This window comes from Mytilus californianus, unplaced genomic scaffold, assembly GCF_021869535.1.
Source record: "Mytilus californianus isolate M0D057914Y unplaced genomic scaffold, xbMytCali1.0.p SCAF_21, whole genome shotgun sequence".
NCBI lineage: Eukaryota > Metazoa > Mollusca > Bivalvia > Mytilida > Mytilidae > Mytilus > Mytilus californianus.
Window position 1 is genome coordinate 4,076,981 of NW_026262670.1, and position 24,914 is coordinate 4,101,894.

The 24,914-nt window shown below is 29.9% G+C and overlaps 3 protein-coding genes across 3 annotated transcripts in view; all 3 read left to right on the forward strand.

Annotated features, from left to right (window-relative positions):
• Positions 1–24,914, forward strand: part of LOC127731837 (uncharacterized) — a 395,646-nt gene that overhangs the window by 35,107 nt on the left and 335,625 nt on the right. The window lies entirely within an intron of this gene.
• On the forward strand, positions 2,792–5,069 carry LOC127731910 (highly divergent homeobox-like). Its single transcript, XM_052240756.1, has 3 exons — positions 2,792–2,935; positions 4,151–4,277; positions 4,870–5,069. The coding sequence occupies exons 1-3, from the start codon at positions 2,819–2,821 to the stop codon at positions 5,067–5,069; spliced, it is 444 nt and encodes a 147-aa protein (XP_052096716.1). The 5' UTR covers positions 2,792–2,818.
• On the forward strand, positions 5,190–17,819 carry LOC127731849 (uncharacterized). The gene is made up of 10 exons (XM_052240719.1): positions 5,190–6,418; positions 6,940–7,108; positions 8,156–8,187; positions 8,852–8,902; positions 9,270–9,305; positions 10,234–10,281; positions 10,776–10,817; positions 13,616–13,657; positions 14,883–14,969; positions 15,184–17,819. Exons 1-10 carry the CDS (start codon positions 6,277–6,279, stop codon positions 15,309–15,311), a joined length of 777 nt encoding a protein of 258 aa, XP_052096679.1. The 5' UTR covers positions 5,190–6,276; the 3' UTR covers positions 15,312–17,819.

A 24,914-nucleotide genomic window follows, 5' to 3' on the forward strand; every position in this document is an offset into this window, starting at 1 on the left:
TTTATCTTTAAATTTTATGGTGTAGTCCCTAAGCCTATATATTCTCGGACATTAAAATTTCTTCTTTTTGAAATATTTGTTTTCCCTGCTTGTTAAAGGGCATATCTTTATATGCTTTTAGAAAATCCCTTTGCCAAAAGTAACTTAACAAGTCCTTGAAAATTACTAAATTTGTTCAAATAAATAAAAGGTGTACAAAATGAAAAAAACCCTCTGTGGTGGTATTTCCATTTACAAGGATCAATGATGGTGAATCCATTTAAAATATGTTAACTTTTGTAAAAATATATGTACATGATCATTGAATCAATTTGATGTATATGATATGTCTTATAGAAATAAAAACTTTAAACTGTGAACTTTGTATTTTTTTAGAATCAAATTACTGTTACTTGAAATAGTTGATATGACTGAATATAAAAAGGTTATTCATGTTATTAGGTGACATACATGTATCATCAATTAATAAAACACAATCCATACATAAAAACATGCAAAGGAGGAGTGTTTTTATTGCTGTTTTTCACCTCCAGTAAATTGAGGCCTTCAATGCAGAAAAAAATTACACTCCCAATTTAGGACCAAAGCACTAGTTAACTGTTTGACTGAAATTGAAGGTCATGCCACCACTGTATAAATTTAACCGAAGTAGGTCAAGCATAAAGTGAAACTACTGTAAATTCAGAAATTATTACGTGCATTTATTATTGCGATTTTGTCATTTTAAACTTAAATGCGATTTTAATTTTTATGATTTTGCTTAATTCAGTTAAAATATTACAAAATGCAAGTTTTAATTATTGCGTTTACAACTCTGTCGCATTATTCACAATAATAAAAACCTCGCAATAATTTCTGAATTTACAGTATAAAAATCAAAATCTAATTGATTGTTTGTTAAATGTCCAGTGTCAATTAAGATATAGGAAGATGTGGTATGAGTACCAATGAGGCAACTCTCCATGCAAGTCACAATTTATAAAAGTAAACCATTATAGGTCAAGATACAATCTTCAACGCAGAGCCTTGGCTCACACCAAACAGCAAGCTATAAAGGGCCCTAAAAAAATACTAGTGTGAAACCAGTCAAACCAGAAAATCAATGGTCTAATCTATATAAAAAACAAGAAACGAGAAACACTGATGAACTACATAAACAAACAACAACTATTGAACATCAGATTCCTAAATTATGACAGGTGCAAAGAATTGCAGCGGGATTATACATTTTAATGGTACCAAACCTTCTCCCTTATCTGAAACCATAGTGTAACATCACAACATAGAAAGACACACTAAAATATTAATTCGAATGGCTTAACTGAATCAAAAGACGTAGTAACACAAATTAACACACAATGAACGAATAAATTTGATTTATGATACAGTGTAAATACAAAGTTAATAAAAATAAGGGATGAATAATTAAAGTAAAAGCGTTCTACCACTGTGAAATGTTAAACAAAAAAATACTAAGAAATTTCTTGTATATAAAAAAAACTAGTCTAAAACTTGGTACATGCATATTCAAACAAGAATATGAATATAAGAATTGAACATTGGCCCTGCTTTCTTTCAGACTACACATGCCAGCACACTCTTGCATGGTAATAGTACATGGAAATACATTATTCTGACTTTGATCGATACGACCAGTCATTTGATATGCCCATGACCAGTCATTTGACATGCCCACGATTCAAACCCATGACCTCTTGAGGCTAACATGCTAATCATTGAACCTGAGACAGTTTCAACATCAATAGGTAAATCAAAAATATGCTTTGAACAGATAAATCAGCTATTAATGACATGGTACAGTCATTATCTTAACATAAGGGTGGTTAAAACCTTTATTGATAGTTAATATGTCTATGAGTTTGACAGTTTTAGTGATAAAATTTGTATGCCACCTAAACAGACATGTTTACAAAAGACACTGTATTTAAATCTTTTAATATTAAAATTGAGAATGGAAATGGGGAATGTGTTAAAGAGACAACAACTGGACAAAGGAGTGTTTTTATTGGTGTAAATATTGATTTTGTTATCAAAAACCATACTAAATATTTCACAAATGTACCTTCACTGTACAACAATCTGTTGATACTTATAGTTTGGTAATGAACAAGGTCAGGCATTTCTTTGATGGTTAAGGATGTCTTTATACTAAATTCATCGGATGTTGGATGTGTACTGATTGATAGTCTTAGATACTTGATTTTTACAGCGTTAGGACATTCCCGTGTATTGCTATCGCCTAGATTTCCATTACGCAACATTTGTTTTGGGTATTTTAACCGATCTATAAACATGATGAATACTTTAATAGACATCATCAAGTGCAAACTAATATTCCTTATCGCTTGTTATTAATTCATTTCTTCAATAAATACTCATCAAATGCTGTGTTAAATATTCAACCACAATCCAAATTCAGAGCTGTTGAAAGTTTAAATGTGGTGCCCATACTTGCCATAACTGTTACAGGTTATATCAAGCTTGCGCCTTTTTGATTTTTATTGTTGAAGGCCTTATAGGTTTGCCTTAAACTGCTTACATCCACTTTATTTGAAATTTGGTGGATAGTTGTCTCATTGTCAATCATACAACATTATATTAGTTTTATAATATGTAAATGTGACAATAATTTGGATTCAATGCATGGTCAAAATTGTGTAAATGATCTGAGCTGTTTATTATGATCATCAAGTACTTAACTGCAAAACTAAAAACAATATTCACTTAATCTTTTTAAAAATTGGCTAAGTAAATACATCTATTATAGAAGAGAGCAAGAGAAGATTATTCATGCAATATGAATGAAAAACTAGAGGAAGAATGGAAAGCAGGAATGAAGCATGCAGGGAAACAGTGCAAGGAGAGCATTGAGAAAGTTTCAAATTTGTTGGAAATAGGAACAGAAAGGGTCAAGGTAATTACAAGAAACCTTATAATAATATCTTCATCAGTTCCTACAGGTAGGGTGCCACAATAAACTTAAATTTTGTGGATTAATTACTTTTAACTCTACTTTTTGGGTTGATATTATGAACAGTAGTTAAAGCTGACCTTGAGAAACTGAAACTTGCACCAACCAAAATGAAATCTACAAATCATTTGAATTTTAAGATATTATTTATTCACTATATTCTGTTCAATGTAGCTTTAATATCTCTATGTTTGAAAAGAAGTAAATTTCAAGAAGGTAAAAGTAAAATAGCAAATTTTATGGCAAGCTGTTTTACTATTTATTTCAACTGCAAGAATGTTAATAAACTTTATTAGATATCTCATACAGTTTATAAGGTATCATGTAAAGCTTATATTATACAATTATAGCCTTTGTATGAGGTCGATACAAGGATATATTGACCTGAAGAAGTATATTGACTGAGGACGAAGTCCAAGGTCGATATACTTCTTTGGGTCGATATATCCTGTATTGACGTAATACATAGGCGATAATTGTTATATTATTAATTTCCGACCGTATTTGTATCAAAATCGTCATTTGATTTTGTTCGAATTTTATAGATATCATATTGTCTCCCAGACAATAACAACATGTTAGATGCTATTTCATTTACTTTTTTTTTATTTTACATCTTATGTATTTGAAGATTTTTTTTTTCTTCAAATAATCGATCATATATATTTTTTATAAAACTTTTACCAATGTCATGAAATTCATAACATGAGGTCACAAAGTATAACTGTTTTTAGATATTCTAAAAATAACCGTGCAATATGCATTTTGCTATCCGCCGTTTTCTATCTACCTTCGAAAATATAGTTTAACATGTGGCTATCCCTGAACGAATCAAATTAGTTAAAATATAAGAATTAATAATATAATATCATATAGTTATTAAGATATATAATATAGTTTATAATATATCTAATATAGTTTTAAAGATGTCTAATATAGTTTATAAGATGTCTTATAAATATAATATATAAGATATTTTAAAGACTAAACTATATGAGATATCGTATATATTATAAGATATTTTATATAATATATAAGATATTTTAAAAACTAAACTATATGAGATATTTTATATATTATAAGATATTTTATATAATATGACGGAGATATATTTTATATTTTAAATAAGATATCTGAGGTACCTTTAAAATATTTTAGGAGTGGATTGGCAACAGAAATGCAAGAGAAAGGAGGCTTAATGGAGAAGCTAAACCTACCCAGAAGAAGGTTGTAATTGCTGGGGGTACTAATGCCTATGCCTTGTTTGCAAAGACGATCAAAAGGGGTTTGTTTATAGTTTCTCTGTTTTTGTATATTGTGAATTATTATACAGTTATACATGTTTTAAAGAATTTTATTGATTATACAGCAATTATAATAGTTGCTATTACTTCATATATTTTATAAACTGCAACAGAAGCCTCAATCATGATGTAGAATACCTTATAAAAAGTTTTTGAAATAAACATTTTGTTTAGGTGTTTATTATGGAGTGTAAAGAAATTATTTTGGAGTGAACATTGCCATACCATTAGTTGTTGATTATTTTAGACATTCACAACTACAATGTTTTTTAAAAACAGAGAATTTTATATAACTGAGACAGAAGCTTATGCATGCATGAGAAAAAATAACATCTGAAAAATATTTAGAGAATTTTAATTTAATAATAACTGATTTAACAACAGCAAAGTGCAATAGTTGCATGCAAGACAAACATTTTTCCCAAACATTTTAGACTTATAAACATGCTATGCATATTTAAAGAAGATATAAATGACAGACAGATGTTAAAATTTTTAAAAACATAACTTGTTTGTACATAATTTAATGTGTCTTAGGCATCTTCTGGAACCTTTTGTTAATTATTTTTTTAGGCACAATGGATGGACCTACCTACATGAGGCATTTGTCCAGTGAGTGGGAAAAAGTGGAGGAGAATGACAGGGTTGTCTTCAGGGAAGAGGCAAAAAAGATAAGGCAGGATCCCTATAAAGGGAAACCTAGGGATGCTGTGATCCTGTCACAACTTAAAATCATTAATCATGCTGTAAGTGTTTATTTAGCCAGATTATAACAATATACTAGATTATTCAAAATCAAAATTTTTTGTAACAAATACTGGTATTTATTTTGATAATGAATAATGGATATTAAAATTTTATTTTTTATTACAGTATACTCTTCCTTCATGATCACTTGCTTGAAAGTATACACAAATACAAATACAAATACAAATACAAATATTTTATTGGCATAAACTCAATTACAATAATTGGCAACGGCCCATACAACTAGTATACAGCAAGGATTTGTATAGTGAAAATCCTTGTATACAGATAGTAATGATGCAGCAATTAAACAATACTACATAGCATATCAATAGGCACATTTTGAACAATGAAATGTGCAGTTATATATATATTATATACATAGGTTAATTTAGAATAGGCTACTGACATAAGTATATTGTATGTTATAGCTTCGAATTGTTCATATTACTCATTTGTCAGGACATTTTTTCCTAAATTCAAATGATTGATTAATAAAAGATGATATTAATCTAAGTGTTTTTCTACACTTGCTATTAAGTTACTAAGTAGTTTGATATATTCATCCTCAGTTTTGGATTGTTTGTCATAATTTTTAAAATTGGACAATTTTGATATAAGAACATTTCTTTGTGATTCATATTTTGTACAGTGCAAGATAAAATGTTTTTGCTTCTATATTATCATTATGACATAATTGGCACAACCTACACATGTTGTTAACTACATGTGTTGTTTTGGTATAAAAAATTCAATAGCCTATGTAAAAAATGATTTATGAATTGTTTCTGTTTCTATATGCTCCCTAACTTTACTGAACTATTATTACAGTGTGAAACCTTAGATTCCATAGGTTATTCTGTCTGTGGGATAGGCTGCAATAGAGAGACGGACAGTGCACCAGATATTTTTGGCACTAAAGATGCAGTCCAGTTTTTTGACTGTGACATTGAACAGAAGTTTAATGTGTTCTTTTCAGGTAAAATTGATTTCATTTATCATTTTATTTTTTAATTCATAAGAAATCTTTTGGCCTTACTAATTGAGATATATGAATTATATGTCCCTGTCACCTTATCAATCTAGGTATATTGTATTAACCTTGTTGACAATTCGAAGTAGCCAGCCTGAAATCAGACATTTATCCAAAGGTCTTTTTACATTACTGCATAATTACATACAAAACAATCTTATATTAGTTAAAAGTATTAGATGAATCTACCATGACACTCCATGATTGTATTCATTTTTTATGGTACATTTATTTCAGGAAAGAAAGACAAAGCATCAAAAATTGACAACTTATGTAAAGGGGCTGACGAAGAAAGGAAGGAGTTGAAACAGCTTGTAAGAAAGCATTTCAATGCAGCTTGGGGTAGGTGATAATTAAGTTTCTACAAACTTTTTAAGTTTATTTATATTATAAAACTGATCTCCCCTTAAATGGCTCGGTTGAACAAACACATACATTAAGTTTTTGTAGAAACAGAAAACAAAATTCATTAAATGAATTATTTTTGTGCAAAGTGATGAAAAGTCTTACACATAAATGATCATAAATGTCACATATGTCTGAAAAGTTGCAGATTTATTTAAAGAACTAGATAGACAAATTGTGTACTTCTATACCTTGTTCAAGATGGTGAAATTCAGATGTATATCAATAGTTAATCTTAACTGTAGAAGTGTACAAAAGCATCTACTTGCTGTTAATGATAAGAATTTTCAAAGTTGAATTGTCAGTAAGTGTTTGAAAAAAAAATATATCATGTAATCAGTTCCTTTTAAAACATTATACAAATTTAACATGGCTATTTAAATACATATTTTATTGTATATCAGGATGGACAAAAAGAAAATATATATAAAATAAAATTTCATATATTCTACTTTTAGCCAATTCAACAAATTTAGGTACCCAAGTGCCTTATAAAGAAATCAAAGAGGGTTCAATCAAGGTAGACGTGGAAGGGTTGCCAGATGGCATGGTCTTCAAAGAACCATCAGCTTACGGGAAAGAAATCTTAAGGAGCATGTTGAAGACAAGAGTGACTTTTAAAATCAGGTACTAATGAAATCACTACATTAAAGTTTACTTATTTTAGCACACAAAGTGTAAAGTGAGGTTTTGTCAACACTTGGCATCTGTTCTCCATTTAGATAATAAATAATCTCCTAGCTATTACACTATATGGATTGCATTAAAAATTCCTTAGATTTATCCTTTAATGGTATCTACTTTTAAAAATGTGTCCAATTTGAATCCACATTTCAACCAACATTGCTGCAAATAAATCTATGGTGTAAAATGTAAGTTTGATACCCTTAATTTTTATGGGTTGAAATATCATGATTTGTATTTTAAAAACACTTTAGGATGTGGTTTTCAGCATTTGGGGTTATTTCCTTTGCAGATTAATTATTATCTTACCTCCTATACATTTCTAGGAATATGATAGGTTAAAAGCGTCCGCGTTGAGACCGTGTATATTTCATATTAGGTAAATAGGGAGGCGGGGCTTATTTCATACTAGGTTAGTAGTGATGTTACGTCCCTATATATTCCATATTAGGTTAGAAGGATGCGGGGCTTATTTCATATATGGTTAGTAGTGGTGTTACGTCCCTTTATAAAAACAAAACGGTACTGAGAAAAAATCTTAAAGGTTTCAACAGACGAAGAAATTGATGATTAAAGATTGAAATAAATTCATAAAACACATTTAAACATTTAAACATAACAAGTTGTTATTGTTGGCATCTGTTTTTGTAGGATCAATGGAAGTAGTTTTTTAATGCTAACAGTATTGAAGACTAGTTCATTTTGATAGGTCACTAGTCTAAATTTCACACGTTAAGATAGTCGGTAAGATAAATTCGTTACATAGTGTGCTAGGTCATTAGCACACTATGTAACTAATAATATTTCATTTTTCATATGTGTTTTTTTTTCTTGGAGGATCTTTATCGGAAAGGCAGGTCAGAGATTGCAACTTAAAAAAAAATAAATTTAACACAACATTTCACCCTAGCTCCTCATAAAAATTAAATGGTAGGACCCTTAAATTGAAAGCTTTAGGAAGCTTTTTTTAATTATGTTTTTCTTACATAGGAATACAGAACTATCAGAAGATGAAGTGAATTGTAAGTAATGTTTCCATTTTAAGGATTGATTATCTGTATTTGTACCATTTAGTAGAACGTAAGATAAGGTATTAAATATATACATGTAGCTTCCTAATGATATAATTCAAATGTTCATAAATTAGACATTAAACTGAAAGACACATTTTTTGTATTTTATTTGTATTAATTTCTTTCTATCCTGTTTCTGTAAATTGGTGTCAACAAATGTTCAATTCTATAAACTACATTAACTAAAACAAAGAGAGCATCTTAGATCTGTTCATTTATATTTGGAGACAATGAAAATCATTAATTGATTATAAATAATGCAAAATGTTTTTTTATTAAAGATCAACTTTTAAAAGATCTATCAACTAGAATGTGCCCATAGTGCACAGATGCCCCAATCGCACTATCATTTTTTATGTGAAATTGGGGTCAAAACTATAATTTGGCATTAAGATAAGAAGGATCATATCATAAGGAACATATGTACTAAGTTTCAAGCTGATTGGACTTCAATTTCATCAAAAACTTTAACCTGACGAGGACCAGACAGACTGAAAAACATAATGCCCATAAATGGGGCATAAAAATGTAATTAAAAAGAGAAAAAAGGTACATATTTTAATTAAAGCATAACTTATTTTAAACAACAATTATATGTTTTATTCATTTTTAGCAAATGGAGATCACAACATAGCTAATGATACATCAGCAATATCAGTTAAAGGTAATACTACTTATAAGTTTTATATAATCCTGTTTTATGACCTCATGTCCCTTTTTAGCTCACCTGACATAAAAGGTCAAGTAAGCTATTCTCATCACTTGGCAATCGTCGTTGTTGTTGTTATTGTCATAGTCCGTTAAGTCGTTTTCAAAAATCCTCACGTAATATTACACCAAACTTGGTCTCAATCATTATTTGGGAATCTAAAAAATTATTTTTAAATATTTGACTTTACATTTCAAAATTTTAATGTTTTTTGTATTTTTGTATTAAATTATGTACAGCTTACAGAAAAATATTAATACAGAAAACTGAAGATATACACTTTCCTATTTTCTGTTGTCTAAGGAATTATTTATGATTTCAGATGCAAAAAAGAGAAAACAAGGAGGAAAGAATGGAGGTATTGTATAACAATTTGAAATTAAAAAAAAAAAATCTAAGAATAAAACTGAAAAGACAAACAGGTTATTTCTAGCCTGAGATCTTTTTAGTCATAAGGGTGAAATTTGCAGAAGAATTGAAAAAGAGGGGGGAAAGATACTAGAGGGACAGTCAAACTCATAGATTGAAAATAAACTAACAAGGACATGGCTAAAAAATAAAAGACAAGCAACAAGAACCCCACCAAAAACTGGGGGTGATCTTAGGTGCTCTGAAAGGGTAAGCAGATCCTGCTCCAAATGTGGCACAAGTCGTATTACTTATGTTATTACAAATCCGGTAAAAAGTCTAATTCGGTAGGTTCCATTCATGAAAAGGGAATGGGTATTGTAGCTCTGACATAAGGAACATATCGGATATCATTTGTGAAACGGTTATTCCATGCAGTCAACCAACTCGTAGCGTCCGTAAAATTTACGAAGAGATGATTTCAACTTCACCATTTGGAACTCTTGGTTTAGTATATAAACATAATATAATAAAACATGAATGGTTAATTAACATGATTTTAGAATAAAGATTTTTTTTCTGTTTTGATACTTAGATTTTTATTTATTTGGTTTACAGTTTCTATCACTAAAATTAATGACTCCTGACTTGAGATAGGTTGATATAGTATATATATGCACCGAGGTTAAATGCATTTGTTGGATCCAAAAAAATATTTGTTTCATGTTCACCAAATTTCAATTTCTTACAAATGGCATACTATATACATGCATTGATAAAACAGAATCAGCTCAGTAGCTGTTCACTATCTGAAAATTTACGAAAATCAATATTATCTTAGTCCTAAATATTAGAGGTGAGATAATTAAAATTATTAACTTTTAAATAAAAAAGGATGATTTAAAAAAAACATGTGTTATGTTTCATATTTTTTACAGTAAGCGACATTAATAGATTTGAAAGACAAGGATGTAGCAGTAGCACTGGTAAGCAAAACTATATTTTTTGTAATTGCTTTTCAAATCAAAGATGCCTCCCATACAATTTTAACAATAAATATAATTTAATTAACTATACCTTATATATATTACTAACAATTCTATTGGATAACATGTTATCACATGACATGGAATAATTCAGTTAATTTTCTTTGATTGCAAGGAAGTAGGAATAACCCTTAAAATTTAAGCATATAACACAGGTTTTAAATGTATATATATTTTCACCATTGAAAACAGCTATAGATACAGAAAATTTAACATGAGCAAAAATGTTCAGAATATTGAGAACTAAAATTTGTCCATTTACCACAAAACTATCAGGTGATTTATATAAATTATAATCCAAAGCTAGTTTGGAACCCTACAACCATATTTTATTAAAATTACCTGCAATTATGTCTATAGATAGATAAGCCCATAACTCTATTTTTATGCACTTATCTTTAAAAAAAATCTGATGAAAACTTTATTTTTTTCAGATGTTAACAAAAGAAAACAAGGAAATAAGAAAGGCAATGGAGGTAGGGTTTAATATTGATTACTCTCTCTTTAAACATTTAAGAAGTGTTGTCTTTGACAGATTGGGAAGTTTGCAGAAAAATAAAAAAATAAAACAAAATCACGTAAACTATACTTCTGACTGATTATAAGGGATCATAGATTTATTCTTATGAGGAAGCTCCGAGCATGCTCGGAGGATGCTCGGAGCTTTTTAAGTAGGCTCTTCTCAGCAGTTTATGTGACAATAATTATCATGATCCATTAAAATGTCAATCAAATTTATAGCACTTCTATAATAAGGAAAGTAGAGCATTATAGAGGAAGCTCAATTAACACCTGTGTAAACATCTGGTCTATTCAAATACATTTTGCATGAAATTTTACAAAACTATAAAATAGATGAGAAATTCTTTAATAGTACTGTACAATGCTTGGAAAGAATGATCAAGTCCTCACAGAAAGAAAATGTTTTTAAAACATTTTCTTAATAATTATCAATCTTTTTCAATACAAAAAAAATAATCAAATTTGATATTTAAAATATAAATATATTTTAAATCTATACTACAAAAGTTATCAAAGACAAACTATGGTTATTGATTTATAACCATACTACCAAAACATAGTACATTCAGTTTCATGCGAAAAAGGGTTGATTTTTTTTTATCTTCCATTTAATTTGACAGTTGTTGGAAATTAACCCTCCATTTCATTGCAGAAAAGTGTTTTTGAGACGTAAACATGTATCTTGGGTGTTTCAAAGCAATAAAAAAAAATTATTTGGTGTTCTATAAATATTTTGGAAATTTTAGGGTACATGGCTACTAAAGCTTGTAAACAGTTAAAAAAAAGGGGGAGAGAATTTGGTGATGTTTACTTTCTTATATGCACTGAAAAGTTATGTTGTATTGTTACTATAGTACAGGACAGTATAAAACTTTACTCATGTCAAGTAATTCTTTATTTAAAACATAGATAAATTCTGTACATTTTTTTTTAAATACCAATTAAACAAAGACTGATAAGGGAAAAACAATTTTATGTCAGATTTTCTCTAAAGTACAGGACAGGATAAAACTTTACTCATGTCAAGTTATTCTTTATTTAAAACATAGATAAATTCTGTACATTTTTTTTTTAAATACCAATTAAACAAAGACTGATAAGGGAAAAACAATTTTATGTCAGATTTTCTCTAAAGTACAGGACAGGATAAAACTTTACTCATGCCAAGTATTTCTTTATTTAAAACAAAGCCAAATCCGCACAATTTATAAAAATGCCAATTAAAGAGAGACGTACCAGAGGGAAAACAATAGTGGAATTACCCCCTCAACTTTTCCTAAAGTAGCCATATTTTCTATAAAAGAACTAAGTTTGCTATTTTATAAAAAAACATATTATCATTGTTTAGTTAGAGCCATTACTTAAACAAGTAATTTTCAAAATTACCTATACAAGTTATGTTGAAATATATTCAAATATTACTTCTATATCATGAATATAAGTAACTTCTGTTAATATTATTTTTATAGGTTCATTCATACAGGTTTTACTAGCTTTAACAAATTTTTACAGACATCTGGTTTGTTTTCCTCTTAAAATATAAAACTATTTAAATCCTCCTGAAACACTAATTGCCTTTCTGATGCCACACTTCTTGGTCAAAGATTGGTCTCTTGGGGCTATCAAAATGTCATTTTCCCTGAAAATCTTAGAGATAGACATATATAAATAGATGGAACCTTGTGATTTAATAAAGACTTGAAGTTATTTATAATTTGTAATCTTAATCAAAAACAATTACATATGTTCCTTAAATAATTGTAAGTACTAAGTCTTTCAAAGATGTATAAAATAATTTATAAAAGTAATATTTTTGTCATTATTTTTAAAGTAACCTCTCTATACTCATCTCAAATTGGACAAATACTTAATTGTATTTAATGAAATGATATTAAAATTCTTAAAAACCTACATTTAGTCCATGCTTCTTTTGACATTTAAAATAACTATTGAGTTATCAAATAATTTTTAAAAACAAAAAATACCTATATATAAGTAACCAAAAAAAAAAAAAAAAAAATAACTTGTTTAGTATCACCCCCTGACTGTTGTTTGTGTCTAGATAACTTTTATGTATCATATTATATAATATAAACTATATTTAAATCATATCATCTAATTATAAAATTTGAGAGTTTTTTTAATATAAAAAAAAGGAATTATTATTAAATATAATAAGTAATTATTTAAATCACTTTTACTTTTTGTGGAGACTTGAGATTTATTTCCAAGCATTACACAGTTCTGTTGAAGAATTTCTAATCTATTTTATAATTTTGTAAAATTTCATGCAAAATGTATTTAAATAGACCAGATGTTTACACAGGTGTTAATTGAGCTTCCTCTATAATGCTTTACTTTCCTTATCATAGAAGTGGTGTAGATTTGATTGACATCTTAATGGATCATGATAATTATTGTCACATAAACTGCTGAGAAGAGCCTACTTAAAAAGCTCCGAGCATCCTCCGAGCATGCTCGGAGCTTCCTCATAAGAATAAATCTATGATCCCTAAGTAATGTGTGTTGTCTGATTAAAAGCAATGTCTACAATGGAATTATAAGTTTTACACAAAATTAAAAACCTACTTTGAATTGGGTAATAATAATAGTCTTTTATTCAATACAGCTTATACATTTAACATATACAACTATAACAGCATCAGTGATAAATTACAAAAGTGTTTAACAATTACAAACAATTCAGTATAAAAACACATTTTCTAGTCTAATGAATGATATATATTTTCAGTTGAATGCAAAAGAAATAAAAAACCAGTGGAAATTCAAGAAGGTATTGTTTTTAAAATATGTTTATAGAGTGATTTTTTGCTGACCTGGCCTAAATGACCAGGTGAACTTGTGCCATAAGTTCATGTCCGTTGTCATCTGTCTTACATTATTTCAGGAGTCTTCTTCTCAAAAACTATGTTCAAAATACCTTCAAACTTTTACTGTTTAGCTCATCTACCTTATAAACTGTATCTGGGAATTTTTACCCATAAACAAACAACATGACAGCTGTTACTCAAAATGGAACATAGTGGTCAAATGCAGGTTTTAGTTATGTCTAAAAATCTAAAGCAGTTAATTAAAAAGTTTGTAAGAAAAATCTACTAGGGTACAAGTGCCAATAAAACAACTATGTATTTCAGAATAAATGTTTTTGATGTAATCAATTTTAGTTCATTATTTAATCTGTAACAATGAGCAATTACAAAAAGTAATATGCACATACTATACAAATGAGAAAATCAAATATTCTATCTTTTGATTACACTTTACATAAAAGAAAGTAAGAAATTCATAAAATTTTCCCTAAACCATGGAAACTAATCATATGTTTTTCAAGGTAATTATTGGAATCATACTTCGTTTTTCAATTTTTATACATATTTTGCTATAATGTTTAACAATTCTTATTAGGTAATAAAATTCTGGTTACTTCTTATTAGGTTATAAAAATGTTGTTACTTCTTATCAGGTTATAATATAATAAGAAGTAACAAGATTTGTTAAACATCAGCAAAGTTTGTTTAAAACTAAAAGTTCAGAATTAAATGTTTATTGGTTTTTTTTTAACATGATCCATACTTAAGGATTTCTGTTTGTCATGTTTTGGAATTTTTTGTCAGATAACAATATCCCCCACCATTTGAGTGCCATACAGTTTTTACCTACTAAACTCTGTTTTCATTTTTTAAATGTACAGTGATAAGCCATTTGTAAAATTGTAAAAAAAAAATAATCACTTTTTGATCTCTTAGATCCTTTATTTATCCATTATCAAAAGTGTTATGAAAAAGATTTTAATCTGACTGAGAAGCAAATTAACATCTGTAAGACATGCAGATTTGTACAAAAACTGTTGGAAATTACAAAAATGCATCGTGCCCTATAAGCATTTGCAAATATCAAACATTAATTTGTACATTCAATTACAATATATATATATATCTAATCATAATATGATGCATTATAAACATAAGATTAATTGAACTTATTACATTTTTATATAGGTACAGACTTGTCAGCAGAAGATGTAGAAATGTTAAGTCCACTTTTATTAGACGAAGCAACACAAGAATTGGTGGATCCTTCACAAGGTATCTATAAGTTTAAAAAATACTGGTCCTTAGGACAGATAATAAAATACACAGAATTTTTGCTTTCTTGTTTTAGTTGGTTTTTTTTATTGATAACATATTTTGTCTGTTTTGAAGTAGTTTTAGTTATATTACATTTTTTAAAACCTTTGTTGCCGTGTTATTTATGTTTATCTTTTATTGATAATAATTTTATGATTTCTTTTATTCTTAGATGAACTTTACAAGATAGAGAAGATCTTGAAAACCCGTAAGAGAAAACAGAAAACAGAATCCCTGGTCAAATGGGAAGGATGTGACGAATTAACATGGGTACCTCAAGAAGATATAAAAAATATATGAATTTACTTTTAGTTATGGGTTTTAACATTTGCTACTTATAAAAAAATGTTCCTCTTCATATGTTGGGAAAAAAATTTCATACACAATACATGCAATAGAGGCATGATCCATATTATAAGACAATATCATATTCAACAATACTGAATAACATCTGCAATAAATAAAATAAATTATCATCAGATAAATTATTATGGTGTTCTCTTGAATTAGAAGCTTCTTCAATATACATTCCAAATTGATTAAAGTTCTTTTTCAGAATTGGGGTTTACAAAATTTTTATACAGTTTTCATTCAAATTATTTGAATTAATTTCATTGATTTTATATTTAGATCTAATTTAATCATATTGACAACAATTGATTCAATCAAGAAATGTATCTCATCTTCAATTTGTCCAGTGCAAAATTTACTAAATCTCTTGTAAGAGGATATTATTAGTTGAGATACCTACCAGTTTCTATTACTAATGAATGTGCACTTTTTCTTAATTTTGTGAGTTTTTTTCTGAGATATTTAAGAAAATTATTCTTAAATATTCCTTTTTGTTTTAATAAATATAAATTTTTCTAAAAAAAAAGTTTACTACAGTTTCCATCTTTTATAAATATGAATGATATTCCAATATAATTTGATAATTGAGATAATTTATTGGATCATCTCTACTTGTTAGAGTTTTGTCCACTTCAAAAACAGAATTTTATGTGGACAACCAGACCGTTCACCAGTATCACTGAGACACACATAGTATATATACATAAGCTGATAACATTTAATGCTAATAGGTAATGTAGATTGGTAGACTTTCCATGAACCCCAAGTATATTTTTATATATGGAGTTTTTTGTTTTTTCAATTTTACATTTTTCTAATAGGCTTCAAAATTTGGTTTAAATTCTGATACATAAACTAAAGTAGGAATTATCATCCAGTTCAGAAGTTGGAGCCAAGTTGTAAGAAGGCTTGAGGGTACGAAAAATTCAGCAAAAATTAAAACATTTTTTTTTATTACAAATTTTATTTATGACGTTTGAAATGTTTATATCATTGAAAAAGCTCCAAATTATCTCCCTTTGGTGAAAAAATGCCATTTTTATGCATTAAAATTCAAATAACTTTTTTAACTCATCGGTGAACTATATTTTTTATCATTTTTTTCAAATAAACTACTCAAACTAAACTATTGTAAAATTTAACCGATTTCTGTAATTTAGTTTTTTTTATTTTGATATTACATTTTTTCTCCTATTAGTTCAACAGGAAAAAAGTACCTTAACAAAAATGCATGTTTCTTTCGAAAGCAGATTGTGAGCTCAAATGAACAGTGACCCTATATTTTTATTTATTTTTCCATCAAGTATAGGATAAAGTTTATTTATAGAAAAAAAAAGTGAAATTCTATATTTAAAAAAAAATGATTTATACCCGTGAGCCCCCTTAACAGACAAGTTTTTCCTCTAAATAGTAGTACACTACACTTTAAAAATCTTTTTGAGTTGTAGAGCAGGTGCGATTTTTTAAATTTGAATTAATTGTGCACTAGGGCCAAGAATAAGTCTTTAAGCAAAGAATTAATTACTAAATAAAATAAGTTTTGTAATAGCAGCATGAAGAATACAAGGGAGGTTAGGTTGCTTATTATATCTACAACCTGAAAATAAATAGTCCTAAGCTAACACATCTTTATAGATTAACTCTTTTCCATTTTCATATTGTCAATTACCTATTTACTTATACTGCAATTTATAGGATTTATCTCCCATAAGCTGACTTATCTCCTCTTCATAAGATTGCTATAAGGTATGTTACCCTTACAGGTTTTTAAAGTTATACCAGGGTCAGTAAGCTGTTCATCTTTTGGGGAAGAAAATTAAAATTTTATAGGTTTTTGTCCTATTTGTTCCTCGTTTTTTCACAGTTTTCTTAGCCTGATACAAAAATGAAATAATTTTCTGGCATTGACCTTCATTTATACGTCCATGCTAAGCAGAGAGTGATAGATAGTTCATTCAGTTATGGGGTTTGTTTTATTTTTGGCTAATAATCTCTACTTTTGTAAAGATCTGAATGTGCTTGTATTCCATTTTTTCCTCTTTGTTATTTGCAAAATTAATGGATCCATATTTTGCTTGATACTCAATACTTAAGACACCCAAGAAAACCTCAAAAATAGGTACACTACTTAAGTACTGTTCCAGTAGAGACATTATCTGTAAGATGTTGTACTTCTTAAAAAAAAATTTCAATCATATTCAAAATTTTTAATGGGTGTTTATAAGAAAAAATTTTGTATTTGTTATGAGTATTTAATTTAGTGTTACTGTATATTAATGATGTTTGTGTACCAATTTATTTTTTTACTAAATAAGCTTTAACTGCTTACTAGAATAAAGCAAAACAGAGAATGATATTAATTAATAAGTTTTATGTTTAGATAAGATGTTTACACAGTTTGCAAGTTGAAATAATTCACAAAGGAAATAAAGTAAATAAATGAAATTGATGCTTTGAACTATCAATGTTTATATTTTTTTATAAATGGATTTTTATTTCTTACATTTTTTTAGGGTAACTATTGTACAGTTAAAGCAGTATGTTATTTTGCCAGAATGTTAAAGTGTTCTTCTCAATTTTGCTATTTCTGTGTATAATCCGTCAATTCTCTGTGAACAGTTTATTTTTAAGCAACTGTAACAAATATATCAATAAAGTTGAAATTTGTTTCTTTCTTTCTAAGATGAATGTTTTATCAAATCTTTTGATAATCATGAAATTTTATGTAAAAAACTTCAAATTTGTGGTTCCCAAGACAATACTGTTAATTTTTTAAATCATAATTTAAAGAAAGAACACTATGGCAAGCCGTTCTCGTCAAAACTATGTTTAAACCATTTTTCGAAAAAAATACACACTGAAATTAAAAAACCTAAAAACATACACTGAGAATTAAGAATTACACACTGAGATTTCATAAAAACGCACTGAGATTACAATAGATTAAAATTACACACTGAGAATTGAAAATTACACAATGAGATTTCAAAAAGACACACTGAGATGAAATAAACTGAAAAACACACACTGAGATTTTAAAATTACACACTGAGATTTGTGCGCACTTTTTATGCGCATATATTTAATTAGCATACTTAATCTGAATCTATTACAAGCTTGAAACCACTAGGGGACAGAACTCGTTAGTCCTTTAATTTGGCGCTAAATGTTTTATACAAAAACATTCAAAATACAACATATAGAAAAGCTACATTATTAAAGTCATATAGAACAAGAAAAATACCAACTTACTCTCATTACAAAATAAATTATAAGAAAACATTGGAACAAGCTGCAAAAATACAAACAATGCAGTGAATTTTTTCCTGAAGTGCCTATTTTAGCATATACACGTAACACAAATATAAAAGATTACCTTGCGAAATCAGGATAACAGTTGAAAGACTTTTGAAAAGGGACCATGTTTAAACAGTTTTAAGTAAAAAAATCCCGCTATACGGTTAATAATAATATGAATTATAGGCAACAATCTTATGAATATGAGTTAGCACAAAAAAAGTTGTTTAGTCTTCAAATTTATTACGAATGTTGGTTGTAGGAACCGCATTCATTATAATGACAAGAGTTCGGAAGACCAAGATATTAATCTGTTGAATTATTCATCTCATGCATATTCATTAGTAATTTGCATATTAATCTCAGTGTGTATTTTTGAAATCTCATTGTGTAATTTTAAATTCTCAGTGTGTGTTTTTCATTTTTTTAAATCTCAGTGTGCAATTTTAAAATCTCAGTGTGTAATTTCGATTTCTCAGTGTGTTATTTTAGGTTCTTAAATCTCAGTGTGATTTTTTAAATTCTCAGTTTGTAATTTTTTCGAAAAAATGGTTTAAACATAGTTTTGACGAGAACGGCTTGCCATAGAACACAGCAAGTTGATATAAATAATCAGTTTTCTGATAAAAAGTTTATAAATTACAATGTTCCACAGAGCTCAATATTTGGTCCTTTTTTGTTTGTTTTGTACATAAATGACCTTCCATTACACATTAAAAACTGCCATACAGCCTTATATATAAAAAATGATGTGGTAATATTGCCAATGAGACAACTCTCCACAAGAGACCAAAATGACACAGAAATTAACAGCTATAGGTCACCCCAGCTATCATAAGAGGGGCCCACTGACTGCCGAAGAAAGGGCCCACACCAGTCATGCTTCAGTGATTCCCTATATAATCAATAAATTTTTTTCCCACAAAAGGGGGGACCGCCCCCCTGAAAAACCCTCTTAATCAGCCTCTGCTAGCCATTGTAGAATTAAACAAACACACACAAATACGCACAGTAAAACTCAGTTAAAAGAAGTCCTATTCCGATGTCAGAACAGGTAACAAAAGAAACTAAGGAAAATAACCATGCTATACAAACTAACAAAGTACAACTAACATTGGCTAACATGCCAGCTCGAGACATCAATTAAAACTGATTGAAGAATTTTTAAATTTTTAGAAATGTGTTTACTTACTATTTCCGATGCACATACCCGATAACTTGACGATATACTGAACCTCCATAGCCAGAGACATATTGTATTATATGTCTCTGCCATAGCGAACAAAATTGTTATCATGTAAATATTAAGTGTAGTTATCGTATTAAAGGCTTTAAGCAGTACAAATTGACATAGTTCTCTTGTTTGTTGTTAATTAAAAAGCACTGGCTACGGTTACATTAAAATGTAACAATAATAAAACAGTTAAATATTGAAGACTCAGATCGACGTCCGGTCTCTAATCGACGTCCGTTTCTCAAATCGACGTCCAAATCTGACGTCACAATAAAATAGCATTCAAAATCGACGGTCAATTTTATGTCTATCTATTCGACGTCCAAGTTTAGGCTTCTCTAATCGACGTCCAATTTTTAGCTTCTCTAATCGACGTCCAATTTTTAGCTTCTCTAATCGTCGTCCAAAAAAAAAACAAGTTGCTAAATTGAAGTTTGATTAACTCCAATGTTACTATATAATGTTTCTGCTTATATGTTTGGTATTTAAACATGACATATGTAAATATGAACCAATCAAATAGTAAAAACGATATATGCATCCAGACAAGACACCTTCCTTAGAGTGATAGAGCTCCTAGTAAATCGATCAAAACTGTCACACGACAGCGATAACAGGTCTCATGCACCACGAACATATCAAGACCAATGCAATATTAACATTATCTAGGGGTCATACACCTCTAACAACGCAAGACCAATGTAATATGAACATTATCTAGGAGTCATACACCTCTAACAACGCAAGACCAATGTAATATGAAAATTATCTAGGGGTCATACACCTCTAACAACGCAAGACCAAAGTAATATGAACATTATCTAGGTGTCATACACCTCTAACAACGCAAGACCAATGTAATATGAACATTGTCCAAGGATCATACACCTCTAACAACGTGAGGCCGATGTAATATGAACATTTTCTAGGGTCATATACCTCTAACAACGTGAGGCCAATGTAATATGAACATTATCTAGGGGTCAGACACCTCTAACAACGCAAGACCAATGTAATATGAACATTATCTAAGGGTCATACACCTCTAACAACGCAAGACCAATGTAATATGAACATTGTCTAGGGGTCATACACCTCTAACAACGCAAGACCAATGTAATATGAACATTAATTAGGGTCATATACCTCTAACAACGTGAGGCCGATGTAATATGAACATTGTCTAGGGGTTATAAACCTATAACAACGCAAGACCAATGTAATATGAACATTGTCCAAGTGTTATGCATACACCTCTAACAACGCAAGACTAATGTAATATAAAATGGTCTAGGGTCATAAACCTCTAACAACGCAAGATCAATGTAATATGAACATTGTCCAAGGGTCATACACCTCTAACAACGCAAGACCAATGTAATATGAACATTATCTAGGGTCATACACCTCTAACAACGCAAGACCAATGTAATATGAACATTATCAAGGGGTCATACACCTCTAACAACGCAAGACCAAAGTAATATGAACATTAATTAGGGTCATATACCTCTAACAACGTTAGGCCGATGTAATATGAACATTGTCTAGGGGTTATAAACCTATAACAACGCAAGACCAATGTAATATGAACATTATCTAGGTTCGTATTCCTCTAACAACATGAGACCAATGTAATATGAACATTATCTAGGGTCATATACCTCTAACAACATGAGACCAATGTAATATGATCATTATCTAGGGGTCATACACCTCAAACAACGCAAGACCAATGTAATATGAACATTATCTAGGGGTCATACACCTCTAACAACGCAAGACCAATGTAATATGAACATTATCTAGGGGTCAAACACCTCTAACAACGCAAGACCAATGTAATATGAACATTATCTAGTGGTCATACACCTCTAACAACACGAGGCCGATGTAATATGAACATTGTCTAGGGGTTATAAACCTATAACAACGCAAGACCAATGTAATATGAACATTAATTAGGGTCATATACCTCTAACAACGTTAGGCCGATGTAATATGAACATTGTCTAGGGGTTATAAACCTCTAACAACGCAAGACCAATGTAATATGAACATTATCTAGTGGTCATACACCTCTAACAACACGAGGCCGATGTAATATGAACATTGTCTAGGGGTTATAAACCTATAACAACGCAAGACCAATGTAATATGAACATTAATTAGGGTCATATACCTCTAACAACGTTAGGCCGATGTAATATGAACATTGTCTAGGGGTTATAAACCTCTAACAACGCAAGACCAATGTAATATGAACATTATCTAGGGTCGTATTCCTCTAACAACATGAGACCAATGTAATATGAACATTATCTAGGGTCATATACCTCTAACAACATGAGACCAATGTAATATGAACATTATCTAGGGGTCATACACCTCAAACAACGCAAGACCAATGTAATATGAACATTATCTAGGGGTCATACACCTCTAACAACGCAAAACCAATGTAATATGAACATTATCTAGGGTCATACACCTCTAACAACGCAAGACCAATGTAATATGAACATTATCAAGGGGTCATACACCTCTAACAACGCAAGACCAAAGTAATATGAACATTATCTAGGTGTCATACACCTCTAACAACGCAAGACCAATGTAATATGAACATTGTCCAAGGATCATACACCTCTAACAACGTGAGGCCGATGTAATATGAACATTATCTAGGGGTCATACACCTCTAACAACGTGAGGCCGATGTAATATGAACATTGTCTAGGGGTTATAAACCTATAACAACGCAAGACCAATGTAATATGAACATTAATTAGGGTCATATAACTCTAACAACGTTAGGCCGATGTAATATGAACATTGTCTAGGGGTTATAAACCTATAACAACGCAAGACCAATGTAATATGAACATTATCTAGGGTCATATTCCTCTAACAACATGAGACCAATGTAATATGAACATTATCTAGGGGTCATACACCTCTGACAACGCAAGACCAATGTAATATGAACATTGTCCAAGGGCCATACACCTCTTACAACGCAAGACCAATGTAATATGAACATTTTCTAGCGTCATATACCTCTAACAACGTGAGGCCGATGTAATATGAACATTGTCTAGGGGTTATAAACCTCTAACAACGCAAGACCAATGTAATATGAACATTATCTAGTGGTCATACACCTCTAACAACACGAGGCCGATGTAATATGAACATTGTCTAGGGGTTATAAACCTATAACAACGCAAGACCAATGTAATATGAACATTAATTAGGGTCATATACCTCTAACAACGTTAGGCCGATGTAATATGAACATTGTCTAGGGGTTATAAACCTATAACAACGCAAGACCAATGTAATATGAACATTATCTAGGGTCGTATTCCTCTAACAACATGAGACCAATGTAATATGAACATTATCTAGGGTCATATACCTCTAACAACATGAGACCAATGTAATATGAACATTATCTAGGGGTCATACACCTCAAACAACGCAAGACCAATGTAATATGAACATTATCTAGGGGTCATACACCTCTAACAACGCAAAACCAATGTAATATGAACATTATCTAGGGTCATACACCTCTAACAACGCAAGACCAATGTAATATGAACATTATCAAGGGGTCATACACCTCTAACAACGCAAGACCAAAGTAATATGAACATTATCTAGGTGTCATACACCTCTAACAACGCAAGACCAATGTAATATGAACATTGTCCAAGGATCATACACCTCTAACAACGTGAGGCCGATGTAATATGAACATTATCGAGGGGTCATACACCTCTAACAACGTGAGGCCGATGTAATATGAACATTGTCTAGGGGTTATAAACCTATAACAACGCAAGACCAATGTAATATGAACATTAATTAGGGTCATATACCTCTAACAACGTTAGGCCGATGTAATATGAACATTGTCTAGGGGTTATAAACCTATAACAACGCAAGACCAATGTAATATGAACATTATCTAGGGTCATATTCCTCTAACAACATGAGACCAATGTAATATGAACATTATCTAGGGGTCATACACCTCTGACAACGCAAGACCAATGTAATATGAACATTGTCCAAGGGTCATACACCTCTTACAACGCAAGACCAATGTAATATGAACATTTTCTAGCGTCATATACCTCTAACAACGTGAGGCCGATGTAATATGAACATTGTCTAGGGGTTATAAACCTCTAACAACGCAAGACCAATGTAATATGAACATTGTCCAAGGGTCATATACCTCTAACAACGCAAGACCAATGTAATATGAACATTAATTAGGGTAATATACCTCTAACAACGTGAGGCCAATGTAATATGAACATTGTCTAGGGGTCATACACCTATAACAACTTGAGACCAATGTAATATGAACATTATCTAGGGTCATACACCTCTAACAACTTGAGACCAATGTAATATGAACATTATCTAGGGGTCAATGTAGTATGAACATTATCTAGGGTCATATACCTCTAACAACATGAGATGCTGTAATATGAACATTATCTAGGGGTCATACACCTCTAACAACATGAGACCGATGTAATATGAGCATTATCTAGGGGTCATACACCTCTAACAACGAAGACCAATGTAATATGAACATTATCTAGGGGTCATACACCTCTGACAACGCAAGACCAATGTAATATGAACATTGTCCAAGGGTCATACACCTCTAACAACGCAAGACCAATGTTATATGAACATTGTCCAAGGGTCATACGCCACGAACATATCAATACCAATGTAATATGAACATTATCTAAGGGTCATACACCTGTAATATCTCAATACCAATGCTTATTGTGTGGAAGAAATTGTAAGCCACTCATGATTCATAACAGCCTCTGTCAAATGACCCATAAATTTTATTTACAGGCTATTAATAGTAATTTTCTAGCTACTGTGAAAACATTTGCATCAGCAATGCAAGTTGACTCTTTTCCAATGACAGAACATTATTGACTATCAATAGTCATATCCTAGTGTATTTATTTAAGTTGACT

Bases quoted from the DNA above. Each gene is read 5' to 3' on its own strand.
- LOC127731910 (XM_052240756.1), top strand. From the start codon at position 2,819: ATGAATGAAAAACTAGAGGAAGAATGGAAAGCAGGAATGAAGCATGCA. The intron at 2,936-4,150 runs GTAATTACAAGA...AAAATATTTTAG, and splicing joins TAGGAACAGAAAGGGTCAAG to GAGTGGATTGGCAACAGAAA. The intron at 4,278-4,869 runs GTTTGTTTATAG...TTATTTTTTTAG, and splicing joins TGCAAAGACGATCAAAAGGG to GCACAATGGATGGACCTACC.
- LOC127731849 (XM_052240719.1), top strand. From the start codon at position 6,277: ATGATTGTATTCATTTTTTATGGTACATTTATTTCAGGAAAGAAAGAC. The intron at 8,188-8,851 runs GTAAGTAATGTT...ATTCATTTTTAG, and splicing joins ATCAGAAGATGAAGTGAATT to CAAATGGAGATCACAACATA. The intron at 10,282-10,775 runs GTAAGCAAAACT...TATTTTTTTCAG, and splicing joins AGGATGTAGCAGTAGCACTG to ATGTTAACAAAAGAAAACAA.